This window comes from Gossypium arboreum, chromosome 9 (assembly GCF_025698485.1).
Source record: "Gossypium arboreum isolate Shixiya-1 chromosome 9, ASM2569848v2, whole genome shotgun sequence".
NCBI classification, from domain to species: domain Eukaryota; kingdom Viridiplantae; phylum Streptophyta; class Magnoliopsida; order Malvales; family Malvaceae; genus Gossypium; species Gossypium arboreum.
Window position 1 is genome coordinate 81,098,045 of NC_069078.1, and position 26,193 is coordinate 81,124,237.

A 26,193-nucleotide genomic window follows, 5' to 3' on the forward strand; every position below is an offset into this window, starting at 1 on the left:
AAACTCCGCCTGTCGTTAGAGCGGCGATCAGAAACAACTTATCGGTGGTCCAAAATCCTCTCTTTTTCACCTATAGTTTAGATTCCCTGAGAACTAAGAAGGGTTCGACCCATTCAATCAGTTGGGTTTTAAGGAAAAACAAAGGCCCATAGCTGGAGTTGGTATGGGGCTTAATCAGTACCCAAATATCCAATTAGAATTAAAATTGGGCTCAAAAGATCAATTTAGACTTAAATTAGTTTTATAAAACGAAGGGCTCAACAGGACCAAATGTTTGAAATAGTTTCAATACGAAACTAAGAAGCTTAACGGGCAATCAATTTCAAACAACGGAGTGTACCCAAAATAGAAATTTTAGTTCCGACGAAATTTGATGTCAATAATTATGAGTTTATATATTGATTGAGTATAGGGATATTGGATTAGGTATTGATATATATGGGTGTAGGATTATTTAATAACTAATAAATTAATTGGTTTAGATATCTAAAATAATAATCCATCAAATAAAGTACAAACAATCAATTAACCGAACAAATCGATTAACCAATCGTATTGATTTACTTATACATTTAAGTCTTTAATTGAGTCGATGTTACGAGTCAGCCAATCATCAATTTGATTAGAGAAACTAAAGAAATACCTTTCTTGTAATTAAAATAAATTATATTATTTAAGGATGCTTTAATCTTTTACTTTAATAAAAACAAATAAAAATATGTGTATGAATCACGCCAACTGGATTAGTAAAATTTTAAATTTGCTATTCAATCAAAATTTCATTTTATTGTTATTTATATGCTTTTTTTATTTTAATGTACTTATTATTATTTAAATCCTCGATTGAGATAGTGTCACAAGTCAACTAAACACCAACTCAATAATGAAAATTACAAAAATGTCTTTCTGTAATTAAAATTAGTTATATTATTCGATGATATAGTATTTTTATTTTTTTTAAAAATACATATAGAAGAATTTAAACACACCAATCACATTAATAAAATCTTAAATTTAACATTCAATCAAAGTTATACTTTGATTTTTTATATATATTAATTTTATTATGTACATCAATTATATAACTATACTTTTCTCTAAAAAAAAAACTATGTGAAATAAACACCTACAATGTTGAATAAAGGCTTGAACAAACCAAGAAGGGTCCTCGAATTCTGCTAGCCCTGGGGTGGCTTGTCTTGTCTTGCAATTACTAAGTTAAGTTCTCTATTAGTATTAGGGTGAGCAAAATCTGATTTAATTAAAAAAATTCGATATATTTTTTAAATTTTGAATCAAATATTTCGAGTTATATGAGTTAATCAAGTTATTTGGATAAACTCGAATAAAAAAATTAAATTTTTCGGTTTAACTTGAATATAAATTATACAATTCGATTTATCCGAAAATTCAAATAAAAAAGACAAAACTACGCCATTTTGATAAACGTTTATCTTTTTTAAAGTTAAAAGTCAAAACCATTAAGTTAAAAGACAAAACAATGTTGTTTTGATAAATGTTTACTCATTAAGTTAAAAATTAAAACCATTATATTATCTATATAATTAAATAATTTTGTATTTCGTTTACTAGTTAAATAATCGGTTCATATAAACACAACATTGAGTATAAATAATAGAATTCGTTAACTCGACTCAACTTGACTCGAAATTTTTTTACTCGATTCGATTAAATACTTTAGCATGTTGAATTTTAACATCCTCCATTCCTCCAAAAATTTCAACACTCTTCGAGCAAGGGCAGAACCGCAGAAGTATTAGCTTCTCTAGAATCATTAGCAAGCATCTTAACAACCTGGATGTTATCACATTCAATCACTAATTTATGAAAGCCATATTTCTATGCTAAGTGGGTTCCTTCAAAAATAGCCCACAATTCCGATTGGAGAACCGAGCAGTATCCAATGTTATGGCCAAGTTAAGCAGCCATCTTGTCCCCGAAATCACCCCCAGTTAAACCTCACGAGTTCGTTCTATTAACAGCGCCGTCAACATTCCCGTTTCAGGTGGGAGCCATTGATTAACTCAAGTGATCCTAACATGGTTCTGATCACTACTGCTGTCGCCGTTTAAAGTGTAGTTAGCCCACACTTTCGCTGTCATGAGAATTTGAGTTGAATCAAAGTTATCTTCTATAACTGCAAGATTCCTCTATCTCATCAGTGATCACATCTTCATCCTTAATCTAATTATCATCATCTTCAACAGCCTTACTATTAGTAGCACTCGACGACCCCCAATCTCGCATGAATTTGTCTTTGAACGATATCGACTCCATCCGTCCAGCATCCACAGGGGAATCCCCATAATCTGGCGGATCATCCTCTCGAAGACGAACTTTCGTTGTTGCCCTTCCAGTGTTACCTGTAGCTTGCGTGGTTGTTCATTGTTGAGTGTCATAGTTTTGAATAACTTTAAATTCGTAGCATTTTTTTCACAATTTATACTATTTCTTTTAATCGAGAGATTCTAAACTATTATATAATTCTCTAATTAAGTTTATGTCACAAATTACCTTAACACTGTTTTAATTAAAGAAATTATGAAAATACTCTTTCATAATTAAAATATTAAATTTACTTTTAATTTGATATAAACATTTTGTTACCTCTATTTGCGTATATTAATATTCTTTTATTAATATCATATTCTATATCTTATTATTAACTAATTTCGAATTAAAATTTTCATATTTCTATACTCTAAAGACATGATATCCATACATAAAATTTTTAATTTTAATTAAGTAAATTAAAATTATTTATTTATTTTTATGACTCATCTCCTTAAGCAGCCCTCACTTTCTTTAACTTAATCCGCAGAAGCTTTTGATATTTACATTTGTCCTACAAACCCAAAAATAACATCCAATTTATTTTCCCGGAAAGGTGATGTTAACACTCCAGATTCTCATCCACCGAAGCAGTAGAGTAGGTAAAAGAAAAGTGAAAGAGGGGAAACCATAAAATAAGATCCAGAAAAGACCGAAATAAAGGATCTAAAGCTAAACCCTAAACTAGAAAAATTCTACTATTCTTGTGAGAAATTTAAAAATTAATATAAATTAATATTTTTGATGATTTTTTGGAACCATGCGCTGAGCTCATACCTGTTTGTTCTATGATTGAGATACGCAGCTGGTTTAACGCCAGGAATTTGAAATCACCGCCTCGCCACCGCTTCCTTACTTCTGATGCATTAATTTTCAATACATTTTAAATGAATGAGGTTTTTATATGATTTATTTTGTGTTCTTAGCTAGCTAGCTAGATAGATAGCTGCAATGTATTGGGTCAATAAACAAATTATAGAGAGAGCGCTAGAATTTGAGTTTCCCTTTTTGACTACTATCACATCACTTATTAAAATACAGTGTTATATCAAATTAACCATCAATCTTCCAGACTTGTGTTATATAATTGTAGACTAGGTCTTATATCAAATACTGCTCGATTTATTATTGATTGAAATTATAAAATTTTTAACAGTTAATAGAATTGAAATTATTTTAAGATCAAAATAATTTTAATTAATTTAAGTAATTAATTGAATTAATCTAATATATTGGGTTTATAATATTTTATTATTAATAATTTGATTACTTAATTAATTTAGTTAATTATCTGATTTTAAATTAAATTAATTACTAATTAAATTTTAAAAAAATTTATCCGATATCCGACGAATTAGATTCAGTGGCTGGTCGATTAATCAAAATAATTCGATACGGTCAGTTATTTTAATTAAAATTGGACTATACACACACTTAGGTTTTAGGGTTTCTAAATGGATTAATATATATTTTGCCCTAAAATTATTCATTGTATTTTATTGGTACCTTTTTTTTTTTTTAACTTAGTTAATATTTGAACTTGTATTCCATCTACTAAGTTAATACTTCTTTACTAACACCAGTAATTGTGCTAATGTGGTATTGATAACCAAATTGATGATGTCATGTGACAACAACTAAATATGTCATGTGGCAAACATAAATAAAAATTAAAAATCTTTAAAATATATAAATTAATAAAAAGGTATAAATTTTTTCACATCAAGAACGAGCTCGACCAAATGGTTGCTCAAATACATATAAATATGGATTCCAATTTCTAGTGATTCATTTTAGAGATATCTTTTAGTAAGTTTATATATTTTTATTTTTTAATAAAATGTCAAGTTATTTATATTATTTTTAAATTAAAATAAATAAAAATTTAAAATATAAAATGAATAGAAAAATATAAAATTACATCAAGAGTGAACCAAAACATATAGCTATTCATATTTAAATGCATTTGAACAACTATTTATTTACATTCATTGTAGACATGTTTTTAGTTCTTTATACGCTTATACATTTTGTAATTTTTATAAATTTATAAATTATATATTATAAATTTAATATATATTTTCGAAATATTATAGGCTTTTAATATATTTTAGGCTTAATATGTAGTTTAACTCTAAATTTATTCAAAAGTTCCTAGTTGGTACATGAACCTTTCTTTGTACTTAGTTAGTACTTGAATTTGTATTTTATCATATATATTGTCTCAATTTGTAAAAAAGTTTAATTTTTTAATGGTTAACATGTAATTTGCCCTTAAACTTGTGTAAAAATACTTAGTTGGTACCTAAATTTGTACAAAAAGTACCTAGTTGCTTGTCCAAAAAATAATGTTTTTTAAAAGATTTTTAATTTTTGACTGTCACATGTCACACAAAGAGGTTATCACGTGCCATTATAGAATTAACCATCAATGCTACATCAACACAAACTAACGACGTTAATGTGGATGTACCAACCTAGGTGACGAATTACAAGTTCAGGTACTAACTACGTACAAAAAAAACTCAAACACTAACTAGGTATTTTTAGACAAATTTAGGGATAAACTACATATTAACCATATATTTTAATTGTATATATATTATTTTTAAAATAATAATAATCGAAAAATTAATATTTTATAAAAAGTAAAAAATATAAAATTATTAGAAACACTCTGGATTTGAACAATCATTTCTTTAGATTCATTCTTGATATAAAAATTATATATATATTATTAATTTATATATATTTAAAAATAATTTTATTTATACTTGTCACATAGTATATTAAGAGACTCTCAAATGTCATCTCGGATTAATTATTATTGTTACGTCAACACAAATTAATAGTGACAGTATAAAGATATCAACCTAATTAATGTAATACAAATTTAAATATCAACTAAGTAAAAATAAATAAATACCAATTAGATACAAATGAATAACAAAAATGTAATTAACCCTTCCTAAATTTACAGAATGGATAAATTGTTAACAATTTATATTTGATTTTGATTTTGATTTTTGAGAAATTGGTTTTCCTAATATTTGCTTCGTCATGTCGCTTTCCTCGTCTACGACTAAATATCCGGCATGTATTACTGATTCACTATCTTCGACCGATGTCTACTTTTCCTTTTTCGTTTTTGACCATACATATATATAACCATGCAAATCCCATAGAAAACAGATAATTTTGTGATCTGCAATGGAAGACTCAAATCAAAGCTTGACTGCTACAGATTAAAAGGAAAGTTTGATGGGTGGTGTGATGTGGTGGAGAGGCCTCATAATAGTCATCAGGAAATCGTTCGGGAGTTGATATCATGACTTTGGTCATCTCATGAAGATATAGAAGAATCCATACTAAATGAAAAAGGAAAAAAGAGACACTTGCAACATGGGGAGCTCATGGCGGTCAAATCATATATAGGCAGGGATATTGAAGAGTATCCAAATGGGTGAATCAAAAGGTCCAAATCAACCAATCATACCCAACCAAAGCAATTTGACCCAAGACTCCCACGTGACTCATACCTGCACTACCCCAAGGATCATGTGCTAAAGCCTCCTTCCAACTTGTTCCCTCTTTCTTTTATGCTACTACTACTACTTTCTAATTTTCTAAGCCACAACTCTGTTACTTAATTGTTTTTTAAGGTGCAATGCAATGGGCAGCAAAACAAAACCCTAATATTTATGAGTGGTGGTTAAAAGACAAGACAGAAGCAAAGAATGACGTTAAAGCAGCAAGACACCAAAAGTGCAAGCTAATGGTTGATCCATCAGCTATTAACCATTAGGCATTACCGTGGATTGGATTTTGAACCAGTTAACGTAGCTGCTACTAGCTACTTGCTTTATTTTATTTTTATGCAAATATAAATTTTAAAAAAAGGTATTGAATTATTTTTTTGCGTAAATTATAGGGCGAGGGCTAAGAAAAGGAGAAGAATTTTCCATTCATCTCCTGTTTCAATTGTTATTATATTTATTTTATCTGTAGTGGCAGTTTAATTCAATGCTTATCTTATCCTTCGGCTTACGACTCTCCTGCAAGTTGATCGTCTATTTGACCACTCTGTACTATTTTTTCAAATCACTTTAGCTTTTGACCCTCTCTTTCCTACACATTTACGAAATTTGGCACTCTTTGAATTGACATTCATAGCCTTCTGCCGATATCTATATTCTATGATGTTTCTATCTCCCGGCCAGTTTTCTTATACCTCACTTCTCAGTAGATGGGTTAAAACTGCTCCAATACATTTCCTACAAAGTATTATCCATTTCAAATGGACCATCTCTTTCGATAATTACAATTCTATCCTTCTCTTTCTCTAGTATACAACTCTTTCTGGTAGACGATATATATAGGTGCATGAATGCCTTAGGACCACTTATCAAATTGCATCATGACATGTTATGGCCATGGAAGCTTGAGACAGGTTCCTCTTTTTTAGCCTATCTTGGACATCTTTGTCTCTAAAGTTTGGGAAATGGATTTGTTTTCATCTCTTTTATTTGACTAATAAATTGGTACATAATAGTAATTGAAAGCCAACCGCAATTACCGTTCTAAAATGACAACGACAATAATGCAGTAGGAGAGGAAGAAAAAAAATTTCTTGGGTGATATATATTTAGGGTTAATATTTAATGCATCAATTCTATCACACAATTTCTTATCGTCAAGTGAAATTAATTTTTTATTAAAAATAGTAAATAATTATTAAAAAAATATCACGGTAAATGACAACCTCAGCATGCATAGAGTAAAATACAGTTCAATGGCTGTTGATAACGAACAGCTAAAGTGTTATATAAATTATGAGATCTCTTCGGTTCTTTTACAACTTATTATGGTACTAACTATAATTAATTCACTTAACTATTAGTCTGTTGTGTTTTGATCTACATTTTATATGGGTTCACATATGCACATATATGTAGTATGAGCAAATCTACGTAATATGAATTCGTTTATACACTGAGAACCATGGGTTAATATGGGTTAATTTAATATCTCAACTTTCGGCATAGTTGTCCTTAAAGAGAGAAGCCGAGAAGGAAATATTGGGGTAGTTTGGTAAACTGAAAGCATTGATAAGGAGAAGTTGGTAAGTTGAGAAGAAACAAGTAGGCATAGTTTATTAAATTATCAGCAGCTCTCCACATGAAGTTTTCATTTGCTTCCTTATATTACACTAGTATAGAATAGAAAAAGAAAAATAGAAGCAGACCCACTCACCCACCAGCCTCGCTCATTAACATCATCCACTGCAACATCAACCTCTTCCCCAGTTGGAAAGCGACTAACCCAACACCTTCTCCATTTCTCCACCTATCCAACTATATATACTCTCTTTGCTCCTTATCTGCTTATATTATAATACCCCAGCTTTCACCAACAAAACTGCAAATAAAAATGCATGCCAATCCTCCAAAATCATCCCTCTTGCTCCACAGAATTAACAGTGACACCCCAGCACATAACTCCACCACCTCTACACCTGATAATTCCTTCATGCTTTGCCAAAAGCGCTACCCTTTAACATGCAATATGCCCGTCCCTGACACCGTTGCTCGCCACCACACCCACCCAGTTGGTCCCAACCAGTGCTGCTCTGCCGTTGTCCAACAGATCGCCGCCCCCGTCTCCACCGTCTGGTCCGTTGTCCGCCGCTTCGATAATCCCCAGGCTTACAAGCACTTCGTCAAGAGCTGTCACGTCATCGTTGGGGATGGTGAAGTTGGTACCCTTCGTGAAGTCAGCGTCATCTCGGGCCTCCCCGCTGCTAGGAGCACAGAGCGCCTCGAGATCCTTGACGACGAGCGTCATGTTCTCAGCTTCAGCGTCGTTGGCGGAGACCATAGACTAGCTAACTACAGGTCGGTGACGACCCTCCACCCTTCCACTTCTGGGAACGGAACGGTGGTGGTGGAATCCTACGTGGTGGACGTGCCGCCGGGTAACACCAAAGATGACACCTGTGTGTTCGTCGACACTATTGTTCGGTGCAACCTCCAGTCACTGGCTCAGATCGCAGAGAATCTCTCCAGGCGCAAATAGCAAACAACGAAACCAAGTCATTTTCGTGAGTAGATTCAGAACCCTCCATCAAAATAGATTAATTTCTCTCTCTCTCTCTCTCTCTCTCTCTCTCTGGTGATACGCCGTCGATTTTGTGAGTATCCGATGTTTGGGTTGCCGATGGAACATCTCATCACTGCCAAGTTCATGTTTATCATTTCACCTGTGTATGTGTATCAGCTTCTTTTGTTTATTTTGTTTATCTCTTTTTCTTTACTTGTTTAATCTGTGAAATACTATTATACTAATAATAAATACGGACACTTGATTGTTAAAATATATGCATATATCTTTTTAGGCTCCACTAGTTTCTGTCGACATTGCTGCCGACTGTTTTCCCCAGTTTGTATATAACTTTATAAAATTGGACAGAATGAAAATAAAAAAGAAAAGATGTAGATTTTAATATTTGAATGTAATGGATGGAGCATATGTGAGAGTGGTGTTATTTAATATTTAAAAAAAAGGGTTTAACTCCAAAGCTGGAAAGATGGTTAGGGTGACAAATTAGACATCAAGAAACGAGACCAATAAAAAAATGGCAGCGTAGGTTTGAATAAAGCAGATAGTTGAGTGTTCCAATATCAAGTTTCCATGTGAATGAGTCGGTCATGAATTTGTTCATCATCCGGTTTCCTCACAATAAAATTAAAAAAAAAAAAGATGTAATCAAATGGTTGTGGGGGGTGAACTGGAAATTCAGGGCTAGTCTCGGAACATGTGGTGTTAGCTTAAAAGGAAATTCGGGAAGATGGTGACATGCACATTATGTGCTGTGCTTAGAGATTCTGAAATTGGAGAAGCTTTTTTTGGACGGAATAAGAGCAGGGAAGAAGTTGGGATCTTTTGCTAATTGCAAAGGAGGTAAAGTAAAAGGGGGAGAGGGCATTTCTCTGTCTTTGTTCTGCTGCACAGTGAATAGAGAATCATGGAACGAGTAGGCAGTTGGTTTAGTCAGCACGTCATTTCAATTTAACGGTGCAACCGAATACCGGACCACTGCAATAGGTGTAGGTCTGGTCTAAATTACTACTACATTGTGGGGGGTTTCCTTCACTCTTATATCTCATCCCATAAATAAATGAATTTATGATTAGTTTTTCATTTCCCTTTTTGTCAGAGTTAAAATACCAAACATAGCACAGGGCAATAAGGCAGTCAATTTAAACGATCATTAATATTCTTACTTTCCAGGCTGGAGCTGAAAAGGGATGATAATCCAACCAAGTATATTTGCGTAGGGTTAAACATAGAAACTACTAGTATATTGTAAAGAAAATAAATCTGAAAATGACAAAACGTGGGGTGCGGGGTTGGGAGGAAAAAGGCAAAGAGGGGTTGGGTTGCGAGTAACCTAGAAACTGCCGGTTGGAGTATTGCATGGGTGGGGGAAGCATGTTGCATTAAAATAGTAATAAGAAATAACGTGAAGGGAATCCAACAGCTGCTCTCTTTTCTGCTACAACTTGACTTTGATAATTCAAACTGTTAAAAAAGAAAAGAAAGAAGCAAGTTGCAAATTGTTTTGTGTGTCTTTATCTCAATCTATCTGTTAAAAGAAGTGCAAGTTGATATGAATGGGACGGAGGTCTTTGCAAGTTGAGGTGCAAGTGGGAAATTTGAGGGAATACTTTTTTAATAAAATCCCGTGTAAGGTAGCGTGCACAATTGTCTACTTTTGAAAGCGTTCACGCTACCCATCCATCCTCTTTCTTGCTTCTTCATCACCCATGGCCATCACACATTGACATGAGCTGTCCTGAGCTGATCTGAGAGTTTCTATTTCTCTACATTCCTTCATTCAATATCTCCTACTGCCATCCATGCCCATTCTTCTGCTATTTATCAATTATCTTTTTCATTGTATTCTTTATATTCGTTTTACTGATAATGTTCATTTTACCGTTGTTTCTTCTAATAATATCGTTTCTAAAATTTAAACCTATATTATTTTTGAAAATGTAGTATATCTTATCATTATATGTAATACATATTTATGCTATTTATTAATAATCAGACGTGCATATATCTCACCTTCAACTAACTACTTACAAAAATATTGCATCTAACGCTATATGTACATGCATTACTGCTTTTGCTATCTTCAACCTTCCCCAAATTTGAACTCTTAAAAGTTTTGAAATTTAAGGTAGATTATAAGGAGAAATGACACATTCGAATTTTAAAAATAATATTGTGGGAGGGGCAGTCACGAATTTTTATTGTAATTGTTTTGATAATAAATGTGACACTTTATAACTTAGGCTGGCTATCGGAGTATGTATCGGGATGTTACAAAATCTATATTTTACATAGTAAATTATATTAATATTATTTTTAGATTACTATATAAATTACTTAACTATATAAAGTTATAAATGATGATTCAATTAATCATATTTTATTTAATTTTGTTAAAAGTCGTTCTTTTAGTATAAGAAATGATGTGATAGTTCAAAATTGAAATAAAAATAAATTCAGCTTTACATTTTGTTTCAATTTCATAGTTATTATAAAAATTTTAACCCTCAGTTTATAATTATTGTCTCAATTAGATTCAATTTTTAAAAGATATAAAATTCATTTTCTTTTTTTACTCAAGTTTTTCTTTTCTGCCTATCTTCTTTTTCTCTTTTATTTTCCTCTCTCATACTCACCCAACCTAACTTTGTTTTATCTTACAGTTGTTAGGCAAAAAATTAGTGACTGATTTAGTTTGCACTTTTATTTTTATCACCAAAAATTAATCTTTAGGTATAATCACTCAACTTTTTAAGACACTTTTATTTTATTCATCTAACCGTTAAATCTCTAACAATAGTAAATTTGTACACGTCACATCATGTTCACACTTTTATTTTAGTTATCTAATTTTTAAGTTACTTTCATTTTGGTCACCTAAAATATATCATTTTCTTTTAGATATTGATTGGGTAAAAATATTAGGGCAAAGTAAAAAACGATAGAAACTAAAATAATACTTTAAAATTGTCAAATTGTACTTATTTACCCCTTGTCAAAAGTTCTGATTTTTTTTCAATATTGAAAATTTAAATTCTTAAACATCAAAATCAATTAAATAAGTTATTGGATTTTTTTTATCCCTTAATAGTGCAATTGATTTGTTATCATAATATTGAAATTAATTAATTTAGTCTCCTTTCAAATCTTAAAATTTTATTTTATGTTTCCAAATTAAAATCATAAATCATCTTTACTAATTGTACATAAAACCCAAATTTCTTTTGATTATATGACATCGAGTCTTTCATACTAAGCTAAAAGAAAAGAAAAATCATTTCAATTAATTTTATCTTCCATGCCAAACAAAACCCTAAAAATTTTCATCCCTTCTTTACCCAAAGGAAGAATAAACAATTAATTTAATTAATTGTGCTAGTTTTTCTTTGTTTTAGCTTAGTATGAAATATTCGAGATTATATAATCAAAAGAAATTTAAATTTAATTTAACAAAGATTAAATACGAGAATAATATGAAAACGTAAAATTAAATTTAACAAATCAGTTAACATTATATTTTGAAATTTAAAATTTTAAGGGATAAAAATTTTCAACAATTTATTGAATTGATTTTCATTTTTGAGAATTAAAATTTCAATATTGAAAAAAATTTAGCAATGTGATAGACAAATACAATTTAACAATTTTTAATTTATTATTTTAGTTTCTACTGCTTTTCACTTTAGTTCTTATTTTGTTAAACTCAATCAATGCTTTAAAAAAGCATATCTTTTTGATGACTAAAATAAAAACGACTTAAAAATTAGGTTACCAAAATGAAAGTGTGAATATGATATAACGTGTATAAGTTAATTGCCGTTAGAGATTTAACGGTTTGAAAAAAATAAAAACACCCTAAAAGTTGAATGATGAACTGGATAATTTACCCTAAAATAAAGATAATAAGTTGTGGGGAATAACTTTTCAATTTTATCGTAATTAATTTCTGATTTTGAATCACATAAATTTAACTTTTGTTTCAAGACTTGCACAAAAGCTCAAAATGTACTTAGATTAATTAGATAAGTGGGAGCTATTTAAAAGAGAAAAAGGTAAAGCAAGAAATTTGTTTCCAAGAAGGATTTAAGCCTGAAAGGGATGATGAGGCAATGTTTTGGGTTTTATGGAATTGTGGACTTATTTTAGGTTAAAAAGGTTCAACGCCACATCTAGCATTGCTAGAGACTAGAGAGGCTTGTTTTCCTTGGGTACCAACGGGCTGGATTCGGCCTTCAGCCCTATAGTCCCACCTTCATGCTTATCTATCTACACTATACTATATATCGTATATATTATACATAATAGATTATGGTGCACCAATTATTATATATTAAAAGTTTATTTAAAAATTAAATAAAGTTTTAATTGAAATGTTAATTTATAAAAATTACAGTGTTTTAAATAAGTTTTATTGATTTTATATAAAAAGATAAAATTACTCATAATCTCTTTCTAATCTATAAATAGGAGGGAAATATATTTTAACGCATTTAAACTCATATCCTCCTCCATTAAGGACAATACTCATACCAATCGAACTAAAATTTAAACCAATGTTGAATTTGATATTTTTCCTTTGTAAGAAATTCCAAATCAATCGCTTACATTATGTAATCATAAGGGTATAGGCATTTTTATGACTTTGAAATTTGATTATTGGACTTATATAATATTTATTAGAATGTCGAATTGTAAATAAAGAGATACTCGTACTTAACTACCGTTTGGTACAAATATTTTATTAGTCCAACAATGTTGGCAAACCCATAAATCTAACTGTATATTAGAATTTTATATATTATTATTTAAGTTTTTTTATTGAATTAGTTGAGGAGATAATTAGAAAATTGATGCACAAAATCTTAAGAAATTAAATTTACCAAAACAATCAAAATCTAATTAATAAAATTTATATACATTTTATTACAAAAAAAAGTATTACTTAAATAAGTTTATTTTTATACATTTGGAATGTAGCATATGACTAGTGTTGACTATTGATGTATGTCGTTAAAAAAATAAAAATTAATGAAATAATAAATTCATAAAAATTAACACATCTAATTACTAATTAGAAAAAAGATTAGGTAGATTAATTATAAATTTTCAGGTAAGAGCCAAAAATTATGGGTTGGGTTTGTCGGTGAAAATGGAAACGTGAAAGAAGCAAAAATAGAGTACTCCCAATCACCAACGAAACAGCCACAATCAGCTGGCTGGATTGGATTTCCTCATTAACTACCTAGCTCGGACTTCAATTATTTGAAGTACCCATGCCCAGCATATGTATTAACTGGCCAATTCAAGGTTGCATCGTCCAAACCTTTTTTATTTTTAGCAACCGAATCGAATTTTTTACTTGCGATGCCTTTGTATAAGTAGCAGTCATTGAAGGAAGTTGTTGCTTTCTGCAAATTTCTTTGGCTCCGCACATTCACCATGTCCGTGACGCCTAGATGGAGTAGAAAGAAATCCCATTTCCCTTTGCTTGCTGTTCTTCTCTTGGCCTTCATAACTTGTTCCATTCTTTACAATGAATTCAGCATTCAACAAATCCATGAAAGCCCGGATCATGGTTCTACTCCCACCACTCCACAAACTTCCTTTACTTATGTGAAACCTAATCTTCTAAACGGAGCTTCAGGTATGGTTATCCATCTTTAGTCTTTTTCGTTTAACACTTCTTCTTGGTCAAAGTTCATTTTTCTTGGAATTTTCATCCCAAAGAGTTCTTTTTCTTTCTTGGAAACATTTTTTGGTACGTTTTGAATAACTGGGATTTGGATATTTATCTGTGTGAGGTTTTTAGAGGTTCTGGATCGATTCAGTAGTTGCAACTCAACTAGGAACTACAGTGGGAAGAAAATCCAGTGGGCTGAGCCTGGTACAGAATCGGGTCGGCGGAGGAGTGCAAGGCAAGAGAGCTGTGATGTCTTCTCTGGCAAGTGGGTTTTTGATAACCAATCGTATCCGCTTTACAAAGAGTCTGATTGCCCCTACATGTCGGACCAGTTGGCATGCCATAAGCATGGAAGGTCTGATCTGCAATATCAATATTGGAGATGGCAGCCCCATAACTGCAATTTGAAGAGGTAATTTCCTGTTTCATTTAGTACCCAATCTCAGATTTGCTTATTATAGGCTTCAAGCTTTTGTAGATAGATTCTATTACGAGCAGGTGTAGCTAATTCAAGAGTACTTATTGATATGATATGGAATTAGATGTCCCGGCATTGCAATTAATGCCATGTGAAGAATGGAATGTGATTCTTTTGAGTAGTGAAGCTGTGGGTTAATGTTTTGGCCTAAGCTAATGGAACTTTCTGTCTAACTTTCTCTTATTTTCTGGCGTGTAGATGGAATGTGACTGAAATGTGGGAGAAGTTGAGAGGGAAGAGGCTAATGTTTGTGGGGGATTCTCTAAACAGAGGTCAATGGATATCAATGGTGTGTTTGTTACAGTCAGTGATCCCGGCAGATAAGAAATCCATGACTCCGAATGCGCAGCTTACCATTTTCAGAGCAGAGGTATGCCAGGAATCATCCTCTAAGACTTTTAAATAGAAAGAATAAGAACTGCATGTATTTATGATGGTAATTGATTTTTTTCTTAAGTTTCTCTGTGCCTTAGGATGTATTTGGTTGAGTGGAAAAGTGAAAAGAAAATAAATTTCAAGTGTGCTTGATAGGAAAGAAAAGTGAGTGGAAATATAATAAGAGAGAGAACCATATTTTATCTTAATGCATAAAAATCAATCCTAACGAATTGAAATGATAAAGGAAAGAAAATGTGAGGGGATGTATGTTAGTTCAAAATTATGCATTTTTTAAAATGTTCATTTTCTTTCCTATCATTTTCAACTCTACCAAGTAATGAATGAAAAGAAAATTACTTTTTCTTTCATTTTTTCCATCTTTCCTACCAAACACACCTTTGGAAAGGAAAATTATATTTTCTTCTATTTTTCTACTCTTTCAATTATCTTTCTAATTTTCTTTTCACCCTAGCAAGCAAAGCCTTAATGTTGGTAAGGCCACGCCTAAGGACTAATAGTACTTCATGAAACATTATAAGCAGTTGATAGATGTTGGAAATCAATAATATAGTATATCATTGCTGTGTGTTGCTCTTTTGTCATTTGCAGGAATATAATGCCACAGTGGAATTTCTCTGGGCTCCACTTCTGGTTGAATCTAATTCTGATGATCCAGTGAATCACAGATTGTCTGAACGGATTATCCGTCCGGATTCAGTACTTAAGCATTCGTCACAGTGGGAGCATGCAGATATACTAATTTTCAACTCATATTTGTGGTGGAGACAAGGCCCAGTAAAGCTTTTGTATGTTTGATAGCTGAAGTCTGAAAGATTCTAGTTTAGCTTTGTGAAAAATGCATTTGTATTTGAAGATGTATTGAATTCCTAGTATACTTGCAACTTTTGCAGATGGAGTTCTGAAGAAAATGGAAATTGTGAGGAACTCGACGGGCTAGGAGCCATGGAGTTGGCCATGGGGGCTTGGGCAGACTGGGTAGCATCGAAAGTCATTCCCCAGAAGAAACGTGTCTTTTTTGTTACAATGTCACCAACACATTTCTGGTGAGAGTCTATACCCCTAACCTCAATTGTTCTATGTTTCTCTCAGTTGGATAATTTCACCTGGTGAAAGCTTGCCAACTTATCTAGTTGCCATAAATCATAATATAGAGGTATATTAGACAGAGATGACGAATAGATGAGACTAATAAATGCACCATGGAGTTACTAAAAGGAGTGATCTGAAAATATTAGCATGCTGTATATACTTTCTGGGGCTTGGGATCCTAGCTGATGATCTGGAAATGTTGAAGCTTTTAGGACCTGGTTAACAAACTGAATGAGCTGCAGATTTCATTTTTGTTATTTTATTTAGACTTTACATGCATGGAAATCATTGTTGGCCGTGAATCCATTGTACAATCTTAGTGCATCATATGTGTTCTTCAATCCCATGGAGTTAAAAAAGGAGACCTTATGTAATTCTTGTGGGTAGTTATTAACTTATTATTTCCATACTGGCAGGAAGCATCTACAAGAGTATGGTGCTCCTACTCCTATTGTGACTAATGATTACATAGCTCCTAGAATGTGAAAAAAATGGTTACTCTTCTCATCTTTTGTTGAGGGCTTTTTTTTTGAAGAATTTTTGGCCAATATTTACTGAAAACTTGCCAATAATCAGGAGTCAAGAGTGGGAACCAGGAAGTGAAGGAAATTGCTATAACCAAATGAGGCCCATCACTTTGGAGGGCTACTGGGGAAGTGGTTCGGACTTGCCTACTATGCGCATGGTGGATAAAGTGCTTTCTGGTTTGGGTTCGAAGGTATCTGTCATCAACATTACTCAGCTCTCAGAATATCGAAAAGATGGCCACCCTTCTATCTATAGAAAATTTTGGGAGACACTGAGCCACCAGCAATTGGCTAACCCTGCAAGCTACTCTGATTGCATACATTGGTGCTTACCGGGTGTGCCTGATGTGTGGAATGAATTGATATTCCACTTTTTGTAAAAAGTGTGTGAACAATTGGAATTCTTTTAGTGGCTTTACATATAGCAATATGAAAAAGAAAGAGAGGTTTAATTGTGAATTTTTCTGCCTTTTCTGGAACTGGAGCCGGAATGAGAACTGTGTTGGCACTTGGATAGTTGAGTGAAATTAATTAAATTCCTTTTTGTTTGTCTAAAACTTGAGGACCATACTAGATGAAGCAAAAACATGCTGGGTCTGTCTGCACGATAGCATATAGCAACAATATCGTTTCCTGCAGCACGAAGCAATTAGGGAATATGGTACAACAGGGCTAGGTGGAGGCCCCCACCATAATATTGCATTACAATCACATATATTTTCTTTATTATCACAAATAATAGTGATGATAATTAATGTACAACTAAATTATGGCAAAAATACGGTCCATTTATTTATGAGGGAGGCAAAGAATTATTTATTTCCACAGGTACCGTATTTGGCAGACGCATGAAAAAGATTCTGGAAAATAGAAACAGAAATAAATAAAAAAAGGCTGGTATTTACATATCAAATCCGTAAAAGAGTTAAGGTGGTCAAATTTGTAATGGCTCCAGGAAGAGCTGGCGTTTGTCTTTATATCCTCTGTAAGTTGTCTCCTCAGCTGCTATAAATAGAAGCTGCTCTTCTTTTAACTCCCTCACACCAACGCTAACTTAACCGGGTTTTTCCCTTTTTTTTTTTTGGTTGGTTCATCTGGGGGTGTCGTTTGTTTCAGAAAAGCTATGATATAAGTATAGAAGAATCTGTTAAGCTCAGGAGGGATAGCGCCATGGATGATCTTCAGCCTGATCCTCATTAGCGCTATCTATCCTGAGTTACATGGCTTCTTCTTGCTCTTGCACTGCATGATGTCTCCTCTCCCACTCCCGTCGAGAATAAGAAGAATTCATGCGACTACCTAGTGCTCCATTATCTTCTCTTCTGTTATCTAGGCTCTACCAATCTTACGGAAAAAAATTACCCAGTTTTTGTTGGTTAAATATGTATTGAGCTGTCTCGGCCACTATTCGTACAGGGAACTGATCATATGTGACATGGAAAGCTACAGGGAACAGTTGGAGCTTGAGTGGGAGATGATGAGAGATTGCTGCTTCATTGTTTCCTACTTGGTATAAGCCATACACGTTCGGGTCATTTCTTGTACCAAGGAAGGCTTCCTCTTTTAGCATTTGTATTGTTCATTTCCAGGTAACTGTATTTCCTGTGCTGAATTTTCCCCTTTCATTTTCTGTACTTACGTGGAAAAATACTGTAAGAATCGACAAGAACCTCGTATATATTTTGCATCTTGGTTAGCTTGTGTACTGGAGATAGTATTCATCGTTTCGGTTCTAACAAGTACACTGCATTGTGTGGTATAGGGTTCACGTGAAGCTCCCTCTTTATTTAACAGTTAGTACTGACAAAGGGCATAAGATCATCTCTGACTGTGCGGGATGATAATGGTTCGGTTTGAATCTATTTCAGAAAAAAAAAAGTATGGTTACTATGTAGCATTTTGATTGCAAGTGTACTGTTCAAGTAATAAATTTATAACAAAAAAATAAATTAGAGAGTATTTCAAGGATTGAATCCATAAGATTAACAGTAACTTCTTAAGAAATAAGAATTGAAGCTACTAAGCTTAAGCATCTGTAAGTAATCAACCTACGAGCACCAACCAACGACATTAGGCGAAAATTAGTGTGATTAATTGATAAGGACATAAACATCTAAATGCTAAATAAAGCTTAAATAACAACTAAACACAAAGTACCAAGAACTAGATATAGAATAATGAATCAGCGACTAATAGGATGAATGGTATGCTAGTATGGTTCTAAAGACAATGGCCTAAATGACATGCAAGATTGCTACCGCTGTACTGTAATGCTCTATCAATACATGTTAAAGTGCAATGATCACCTTTAGTTTAGGCCGATTCTCTTGATATCAATGCTAATCGAGAAGTTCTAACAAGAGGGCCATCTCTTGCAATCTTCCCCAAAAATATTCTTATTTAGGGTCGACAATCTTAAATTGTTTAAGTGCCTCCAATTAACAGACACATTGCATGCATAAAATTTAACTAAATTAATTACAATCAATTCACATTCTTCCTTGTACTATATATTAACCACTAAGAAATTTAATTATGTATGAGATATAAGTAAGCAATAACACTATCAACCAACATCACCATTTATGCAGTAAAAATAAAGAGTTAAGGGTTTGGAAAGCTCAATAATAGAGTGCAAGTCAAATATTGTTGAATGGAAGCTTAAGAGTCCCAAGGATCTTCCTTCCACTTCCAGGAAGAAATTTTGAAAACTGAAAAAAAAAAAGAATAAAAGGTCCTAACCTAAAACAAAGAACATAATAAAATTCTATTATAAAAATTAGCTATCAACTTCCTCTCCTCTCTAAATAGTCGTAAAATTCTCTTTTTTGTATGGAAGTATTTGGATAAGTAATTTTACACATTTGCCTTTAATAAATCACAATTTTTCTACAAAAAATCACGACCTTGCAAAGTTAGGGTTGCGACCCTCCCTCAAAATTCCTTAAGTTGTTTTTATATCTAATCTAGATCTGAAAGCATCGCAACCTTGAATGAAGGTTGTTGCAATCCTTTGTTGACGAGTAATCTTCTCATGTTGATTAGTGATAGGTATCACAGCTGAAGGACAAGGTAACATCATGACTCAATTTGGATGATTGATCTTCTTCTTCAATTAGTGCAGAAGGTAGCGACGCTGCTAAGATCTCTGTCGCGACTTTGGAGGAAAGTACTCTTCAAATAAATTCTCAACATCGCGATTCTCATAATTGCCTCAACTTTTAGAATAACTTTGGGCATAAAGTCACAAATTTTATCTGTCTATATAGGTTGGGACTTCATTATTAGTTTAACTCACTATCCTTGCATTAGGACCTTTCACCTAGAAGATGAGCATGTAGAAATAAAATATTGAACTTAAATAATAAAAACTACTACGAATGCAAGAAATGTTCTAAATAGTAAGATAAGATGTAAAAATCCTAGATTTGGATAATTACTTGCTAATCAAAAATGGATTCCAACAAAAATAAAATTTAAGTAGAAACGAAACTAAAACTTAATTGAATTAATAAATCCAAACCAATGTCTACCATTGAAATGTTTTCAATCTTTACCCCATAGTGGCGGTGGCAGAGATTGGACTTAATCCTCCTCGCTGTTCGTCTAATCTTTGTACTTAAAAAAGGCATTGAACTTCGTTATTATCTACACTAAAAACACGGATAAGCCTATAGTTTTTATTAAGCTAGCATTGTCTGGGAAGTGGCAATGGATTAAAGACATCATAGGGCGCAGGTCATTACTATTATTCGTTTTGTTTCTCATATTTTACCAGCATGTGCATCAATAGTTATAAGCAATCATATATGGCTATCCCTCTCTGTTACCAGGGTCCATGTCTCATGTATGTATCTGGAATCAAGCATTAATCATACACATAATCAACAGAGCAGGTTTGTTTGCACTTTAATGTATACATTCATAACTTTATTCTGAAAATTGTGGCTTCACATGAGATATAGGGGTATGGCTCCCTCAGGCCTTCAATTCATCCAATTAAAAGTAAAAACTGTATATATTTACTTGCTCAGCAGATATGCTGAGAAAACACTCAAAACGAACATGAAATGAAGAAAACAGTTCTAAAAAATAATGAACCGCAAATAATCAGAATACTACAACAGACAAAATTTCCTATGAGAAACCATATTTTCTCTAACGACACGTTTGATTTTAACTAAAATACTAGGCAGGCAGCAACTAAAAGATGCCCCAAAGTTTCTAAAATTCACGCTCGGGAGACCATAAATCAGTGTGTTTTATGGCTTCTAGGAAGTCCAAATCAACATCAGGCCTCAAATATTCCATGGTGTGGTCTAAATCAAAGCCTGTTTCATCTTGGTTCCCACTCTCCTGCAGTCCACCTCCCAATCCGTACTTGTCATTTCTAATTAAGGCAAAAGGCTTCACATCAGCTATGGCTTCTCCTGACCAACTATGCACACTCTCCAATTTGTTAGCGGACCAGTTAAAGCCACCACCAACAGATGTGGGAGTATTTAGTTGTTGCTGGCAGCTCGAATCTGGGGGCACATAGCGCTTGAGATCATAAACATCATCAAAACAGTTGTAGTTATAGAAATCATTAAACCCCCCAGGTTCAACATCCACTTCGTCCCTTGATATACTCCCTTCTGCTTTCATTTCACTTATAGGCTTACGATAAATATCTGAATCCGTAAGCTCAGTCTTCAAGTTATCATCTTCACTATACCCCTTACCGGATTCAATACTTCCAGCAAGCTCACCTTCCCAGTTTTCCCTTGTTACGGGCGTCTCAACTTTAACATCCTTAAACGGATCCAACTCAAATATTGCAATGCCAGCATCTTGGTCTTCATTATCCAGGTAATTGTATCTAAAATTGAAGTCACTTTCTGATTCTGTTCCTCTTCTCTCCAAGGTTGTCTGCGTGTTATAATAATCAGAATCCATACAACTGTTCCTTAATTGGTATTCCTCATCTTTAAGCTCATTGATACCATTAGAGTTGTGGATTCTAAGCTCTTTACTTGAATTGCATCCTGTTGATTCACTGGCTCTGGCATCTGTTGCAGTGTCCTCTGCTTCCTCCTCCGTACAAACTTGAGAATAATCATGTTTGCCTGTCGAATTAATCTCTAGGAGTACCTTAGATTCTTCAACAGGCTCTACTGCAGGGGTCTCATAATTAGCTCTTTTATCATCCAAAGTTGACGTTGAAGTAGATTCGATTGAACCTATCTCAGTAGTGGAGTTATCTAACGATTCCTTGGAATGATGATCAGGGAAATTGAGACGAGCATAAGAACCGTACATAGCCTTCGCTGCCTCATCATAAGCAAGAGCTGCATCAATGGCATTAGAGAAGGTTCCAAGCCAAAGCCTGTTGTTTCCTTTACTTGCTAGACGATTTCTGTTGATGGGTTGTCGGATTTCAGCTACCCACTTCCCCCATATCCTTTGTCTTACACCTCTGTACTTGCATCTGGAGTTCTCGGGGCCTCCTTTCCCTTGCATACACCCCTTTTTGGAACCTTTGGCAGGAAGCTTAGAAACCTTTTTGAGGCCATCTTCTTCACCCAAGCCAAGTTGGTTGTTGTTGTTGTACTTCTTCCACTTCTCAATAGTGTCCTCTACTGATTTACGTCCACTCCTCCTTGTGCGTGGTTTCTTATTACTAGCAATAAAACCATCCTCCGTATCACAAGAACTGCGCTTTATTTTCATAGGTACCTGATTCAACAAAAAAAAGAGAAAAAAAACCTGACAGAGAGGAAATCGAAGTATGTATATATATATAGCTAGTGACGTAAATATGTAATGAAAGGAAACAGAATAAATTAGGAGCAGAAAAAGGAGAAAGGGAACACTGGGTCAGGAATGATCTCAGAGGCTTTGACGAAGTAAGGGTTTAACTTTGTCTTTGGGTTTTGTGTGGTGTATTGTATTATGGAAAGCAGTGGAAATCTTGACGTTGTAATCTATTTTTGGTGAGGGTTAGCTAAGGATTCCTTGGGATCGAAGGAAAACACAACATTTGATATTTTCTATTTGACTTATTTGTGCATTCCCAAAATGGATAAAAAGGGGACGCGGCATCTTTTGTATGGATCATAAGATAGGTGTATAAGTCGTGGCTAAACCCCGACAAACGTAGCTCAGTTCCCATCCCATCCTTGCCTTTTCTTGGCGTGGAAGACTTGTCTTTTACTAGTACTTTTCAGCGTGCACATTGCGGCCGCTGCTGCTTTTTTCATGTTGTATCATATTTAATATACAAAATAGCACGGGAAACTCTAGAAAAGAAAAGTTAATACAAGCTTAGAAAAAGCTTTCAAAAAGGAGAGTTTTTAGAGGTTATTTTATATGAAAATGGTGAATTTTTTTTTTAAATTAGGTTATTTTTTAAAAAAATATTTAAGGAGAGTTTCATGCAAGATATAGTTTTTTTTAAATTAGGTTATATGAAAATGTAAGGTGCGTTTTCCTTTAATGGTACTAAAATCCAACAATCATAAAAATTCATATATAAACCCCTAAATTCATTCTTTTCACCAAAATACTCCATACTCATTCTTTCTTCCTAAATTCTTAATCTTCAATTTTCAATCCCCAATTTCTAATTTTATATTTTCAATATCCAAATTTTAATTTTCAATTTCAAACTTTCAATCCTCAAATATTGTTTTAAATATTTTTTGAATTTTATTCTCTTTGATTTTATTCTTTTCTTATAAAACTTTAAAAGACAAATCAATTTATTCCTTTTGATGACAAGTATATCTCTCATGTTCAATTACAAATGGTAAGTAAGTTTATTTAAATAGTTAATTATTAAGTTGTTTAGATTATTAATTTTTATGTTTATATACTCAGCCCGAATATTAAATTTTAGAGACGTACATAAACAATTTAAGCGAAGAAGCACCGAAGGTCATTCATGGACACTTGTGAGATACAGGCTTTTTATACGCTACTCGCATGCTTAGGGGGACTAAATTGGATCCCCCACTCATCATAACCATCACAACACGCACACTCATTCCCTGTATCATCACCTTCAATCATGGTTTATTTTACATAACCACCACAACATGCACAATCATTCCATACATCAACACATGCAGCACCAATTTATTTTAAACAATCACCAAAACAAGCCCCACCATTCCCTGCATCAACACCTTCTCTAGGGATATATTATGCACGACCGATACCCACCGTGCCATATTACATACCAGTCCCGCCAACAACACTGACACATTCGATATCACCTTTAGTTCCCACATTCTATTTGCAATCGAGCTAGGTGACACCATATAATGGCTCATCGATAGTGTTGTAAATACCTCAGCATCGTTGTTCTACCAAGATGGGTCGTCCTCACAACCGTTGACTCAACCCATCCACGATGAGTGGCTAGGACACGATCGGGTTCAACCACGGAGGAAGGAGACGAAGTCAGAGATTGAGACGTGCACGTCAAGGTGAGGCCGAAGTTGACGAGCAATCGCCAAACGCAATAGTGTGACATAATCTTAGGCATGCTCGATGCCCACCCGATTGTGGCACACATTCAAGATGCCCATGATTGCGTTATTTTGTAATTTTTTATATATTTTGTTTTACATTCAAAAGGTACACTTATTTATGATGTACAAAACAATTTTATTAAATTGTTTTGGTTTGTATGCAATCAAGTTAATTAACAATTCAAGTTTATCATACTATTTTTTTTTTATTTTGCTTTGGAAAAATTTTAAAATATATATGGTTTTAAATTTATGTGCTTTAACATAGAATTAGTTATATTGGCAGAAGATTTTAACTTGGCATGTTTAATTTAACTCAAAAACTTCCACTCGACTCAAATTTTATTTCACTTGACTCGATTCGAGAAAATTTAAAGTCGAGTTAGAATGATAAATTAGGACACCTGTGATTTCTACATTTTCCTCTATCAAGTTTATCCCAAAAATTCTAGGTTGTAGGGGCTTAAAAGCAATCAAGTTTTGTGGTTGAAATAGCCATAGAGAAAATGCTCCTTACATGGGACGCTTTCGTCTAACATGGCAATGAAAACATTTCCTATAGGATGTGTTTTCAAGCCACATGTTTGACATGTCAGAGGAAAACACCCCTTATAGGGAACATTTCCTTTCTAGCCATTTCAACCACCTTGATTTGATTGCTTCTGAGCCTACAATCGGGATTCCCAGAATAATTTTTTTTGCCTTTATATCCCACCTTATCCCTTATATAAACACCCTTCTTCTTCCCCCTACTCACCACATCTCAATCTCCTCTAAATTAATTTTTTCTTCATTTTGTGTGTTGAAATTTTAGGGTTTAAAGATTTATTTCTCTCTCGCTTTGAGGGAGACGTAGTCATAGTTTTAAGTTGTGATTGAATTCACAGTGATGTCATGAAGCTCAATAACCTACAAATTTCATCTGCAATGTGAATATGGCATCATCACCTTATCCCTTATCCCTTATCCCTTATCCCTTATAGGGAACATTTCCTTTCTAGCCATTTCAACCACCTTGATTTGATTGCTTCTGAGCCTTACAATCGGGATTCCCAAAATAATTTTTTTTGCCTTTATACCCCACCTTATCCCTTATATAAACACCCTTCTTCTTCCCCCTACTCACCACATCTCAATCTCCTCTAAATTAATTTTTTCTTCCATGTGAATATGGCATCATCACCTTAGAAACCAAGATCGCTTTGCAACTCGAGGTCTAATATATATAACAGTTTACCAAAACTTTTAAGGATTTATCAAAATATCTAAGAATTTACCAAAATTTCTATTGTTTTACCAATATATCTAATAGTTTATCAAATTTTCTAAAGATTTACCAAAATTTCTATCCTTTTGCCAATACTTTTGAGACTTTACCAAAATTTCTAAACCTTATACCAAGTCTTAACAATGATCAAAATTTCTATAATTTTACCAAAATATCTAACAATTTACCAATATATTTAACGATTCTAAGAACTTACAAATATATCTAACAAGTTGCCAAAATTTCTATCTTTTATCAATATTTATGAGACTTTACCAATATTCCCAAATTTTCTAAACACTAGACCAAGTCCTAACAATTACCAAAATTCCTATGAGTTTACCAAAATATCTAACAATTTACCAAATTTTCTATCAATTTTATTAATATTTATGAGACTTTACCACTACTTCTAAAGATTTACCAAAATATCTAACGATTTACGGTATATTTAATAAATTACAATTTTTTTAAAGTTTTACCAAAACATCTAACAATTTACCAAAATATCTAACATTTACCAATATTTATGAGACCCAAAATTTCTAACATTTTACCAATATTTCCAAATTTTTAGACCCTATATCAAGTTTTAATCATTACCAAAATTTCTATAAATTTACCAAAATATCTATGGATTTTACAATATATCGAACTATTTCCCAATATTTCTAAAGATTTACCAATATATATAGCGACCAAAATTTCTACTAATTTACCAATATTTATGAGATTTTACCAAAAATTTTAAGATTTTATGAATACTT

The 26,193-nt window shown here is 33.0% G+C and overlaps 3 protein-coding genes across 3 annotated transcripts; 2 read left to right on the forward strand and 1 right to left on the reverse strand.

The window, feature by feature from the left end:
- The first annotated feature begins 7,521 nt into the window (after positions 1–7,521).
- LOC108450564 (abscisic acid receptor PYL4-like) lies at positions 7,522–8,725 on the forward strand. The gene has a single exon (XM_017748243.2). It carries the CDS (start codon positions 7,783–7,785, stop codon positions 8,425–8,427), a length of 645 nt encoding a protein of 214 aa, XP_017603732.1. The 5' UTR covers positions 7,522–7,782; the 3' UTR covers positions 8,428–8,725.
- A 4,854-nt stretch (positions 8,726–13,579) lies between these two features.
- LOC108450086 (protein trichome birefringence-like 35) lies at positions 13,580–17,199 on the forward strand. The gene is made up of 6 exons (XM_017747536.2): positions 13,580–14,113; positions 14,279–14,561; positions 14,826–14,997; positions 15,615–15,811; positions 15,917–16,069; positions 16,692–17,199. The coding sequence occupies exons 1-6, from the start codon at positions 13,909–13,911 to the stop codon at positions 17,020–17,022; spliced, it is 1,341 nt and encodes a 446-aa protein (XP_017603025.1). The 5' UTR covers positions 13,580–13,908; the 3' UTR covers positions 17,023–17,199.
- Positions 17,200–20,641: 3,442 nt separating this feature from the next.
- On the reverse strand, positions 20,642–25,423 carry LOC108453212 (dehydration-responsive element-binding protein 2A-like). The gene has a single exon (XM_017751192.2). The coding sequence runs from the start codon at positions 22,352–22,354 to the stop codon at positions 20,867–20,869; it is 1,488 nt and encodes a 495-aa protein (XP_017606681.1). The 5' UTR covers positions 22,355–25,423; the 3' UTR covers positions 20,642–20,866.
- Between the last annotated feature and the right edge of the window lie 770 nt (positions 25,424–26,193).

Coding starts and splice junctions, on each gene's coding strand:
- LOC108450564 (XM_017748243.2), top strand. CDS start 7,783: ATGCATGCCAATCCTCCAAAATCATCCCTCTTGCTCCACAGAATTAAC.
- LOC108450086 (XM_017747536.2), top strand. CDS start 13,909: ATGTCCGTGACGCCTAGATGGAGTAGAAAGAAATCCCATTTCCCTTTG. Junction 14,562..14,825: donor CATAACTGCAATTTGAAGAG/GTAATTTCCTGT, acceptor TCTGGCGTGTAG/ATGGAATGTGACTGAAATGT. Junction 14,998..15,614: donor TTACCATTTTCAGAGCAGAG/GTATGCCAGGAA, acceptor TGTCATTTGCAG/GAATATAATGCCACAGTGGA.
- LOC108453212 (XM_017751192.2), bottom strand. CDS start 22,354: ATGAAAATAAAGCGCAGTTCTTGTGATACGGAGGATGGTTTTATTGCT.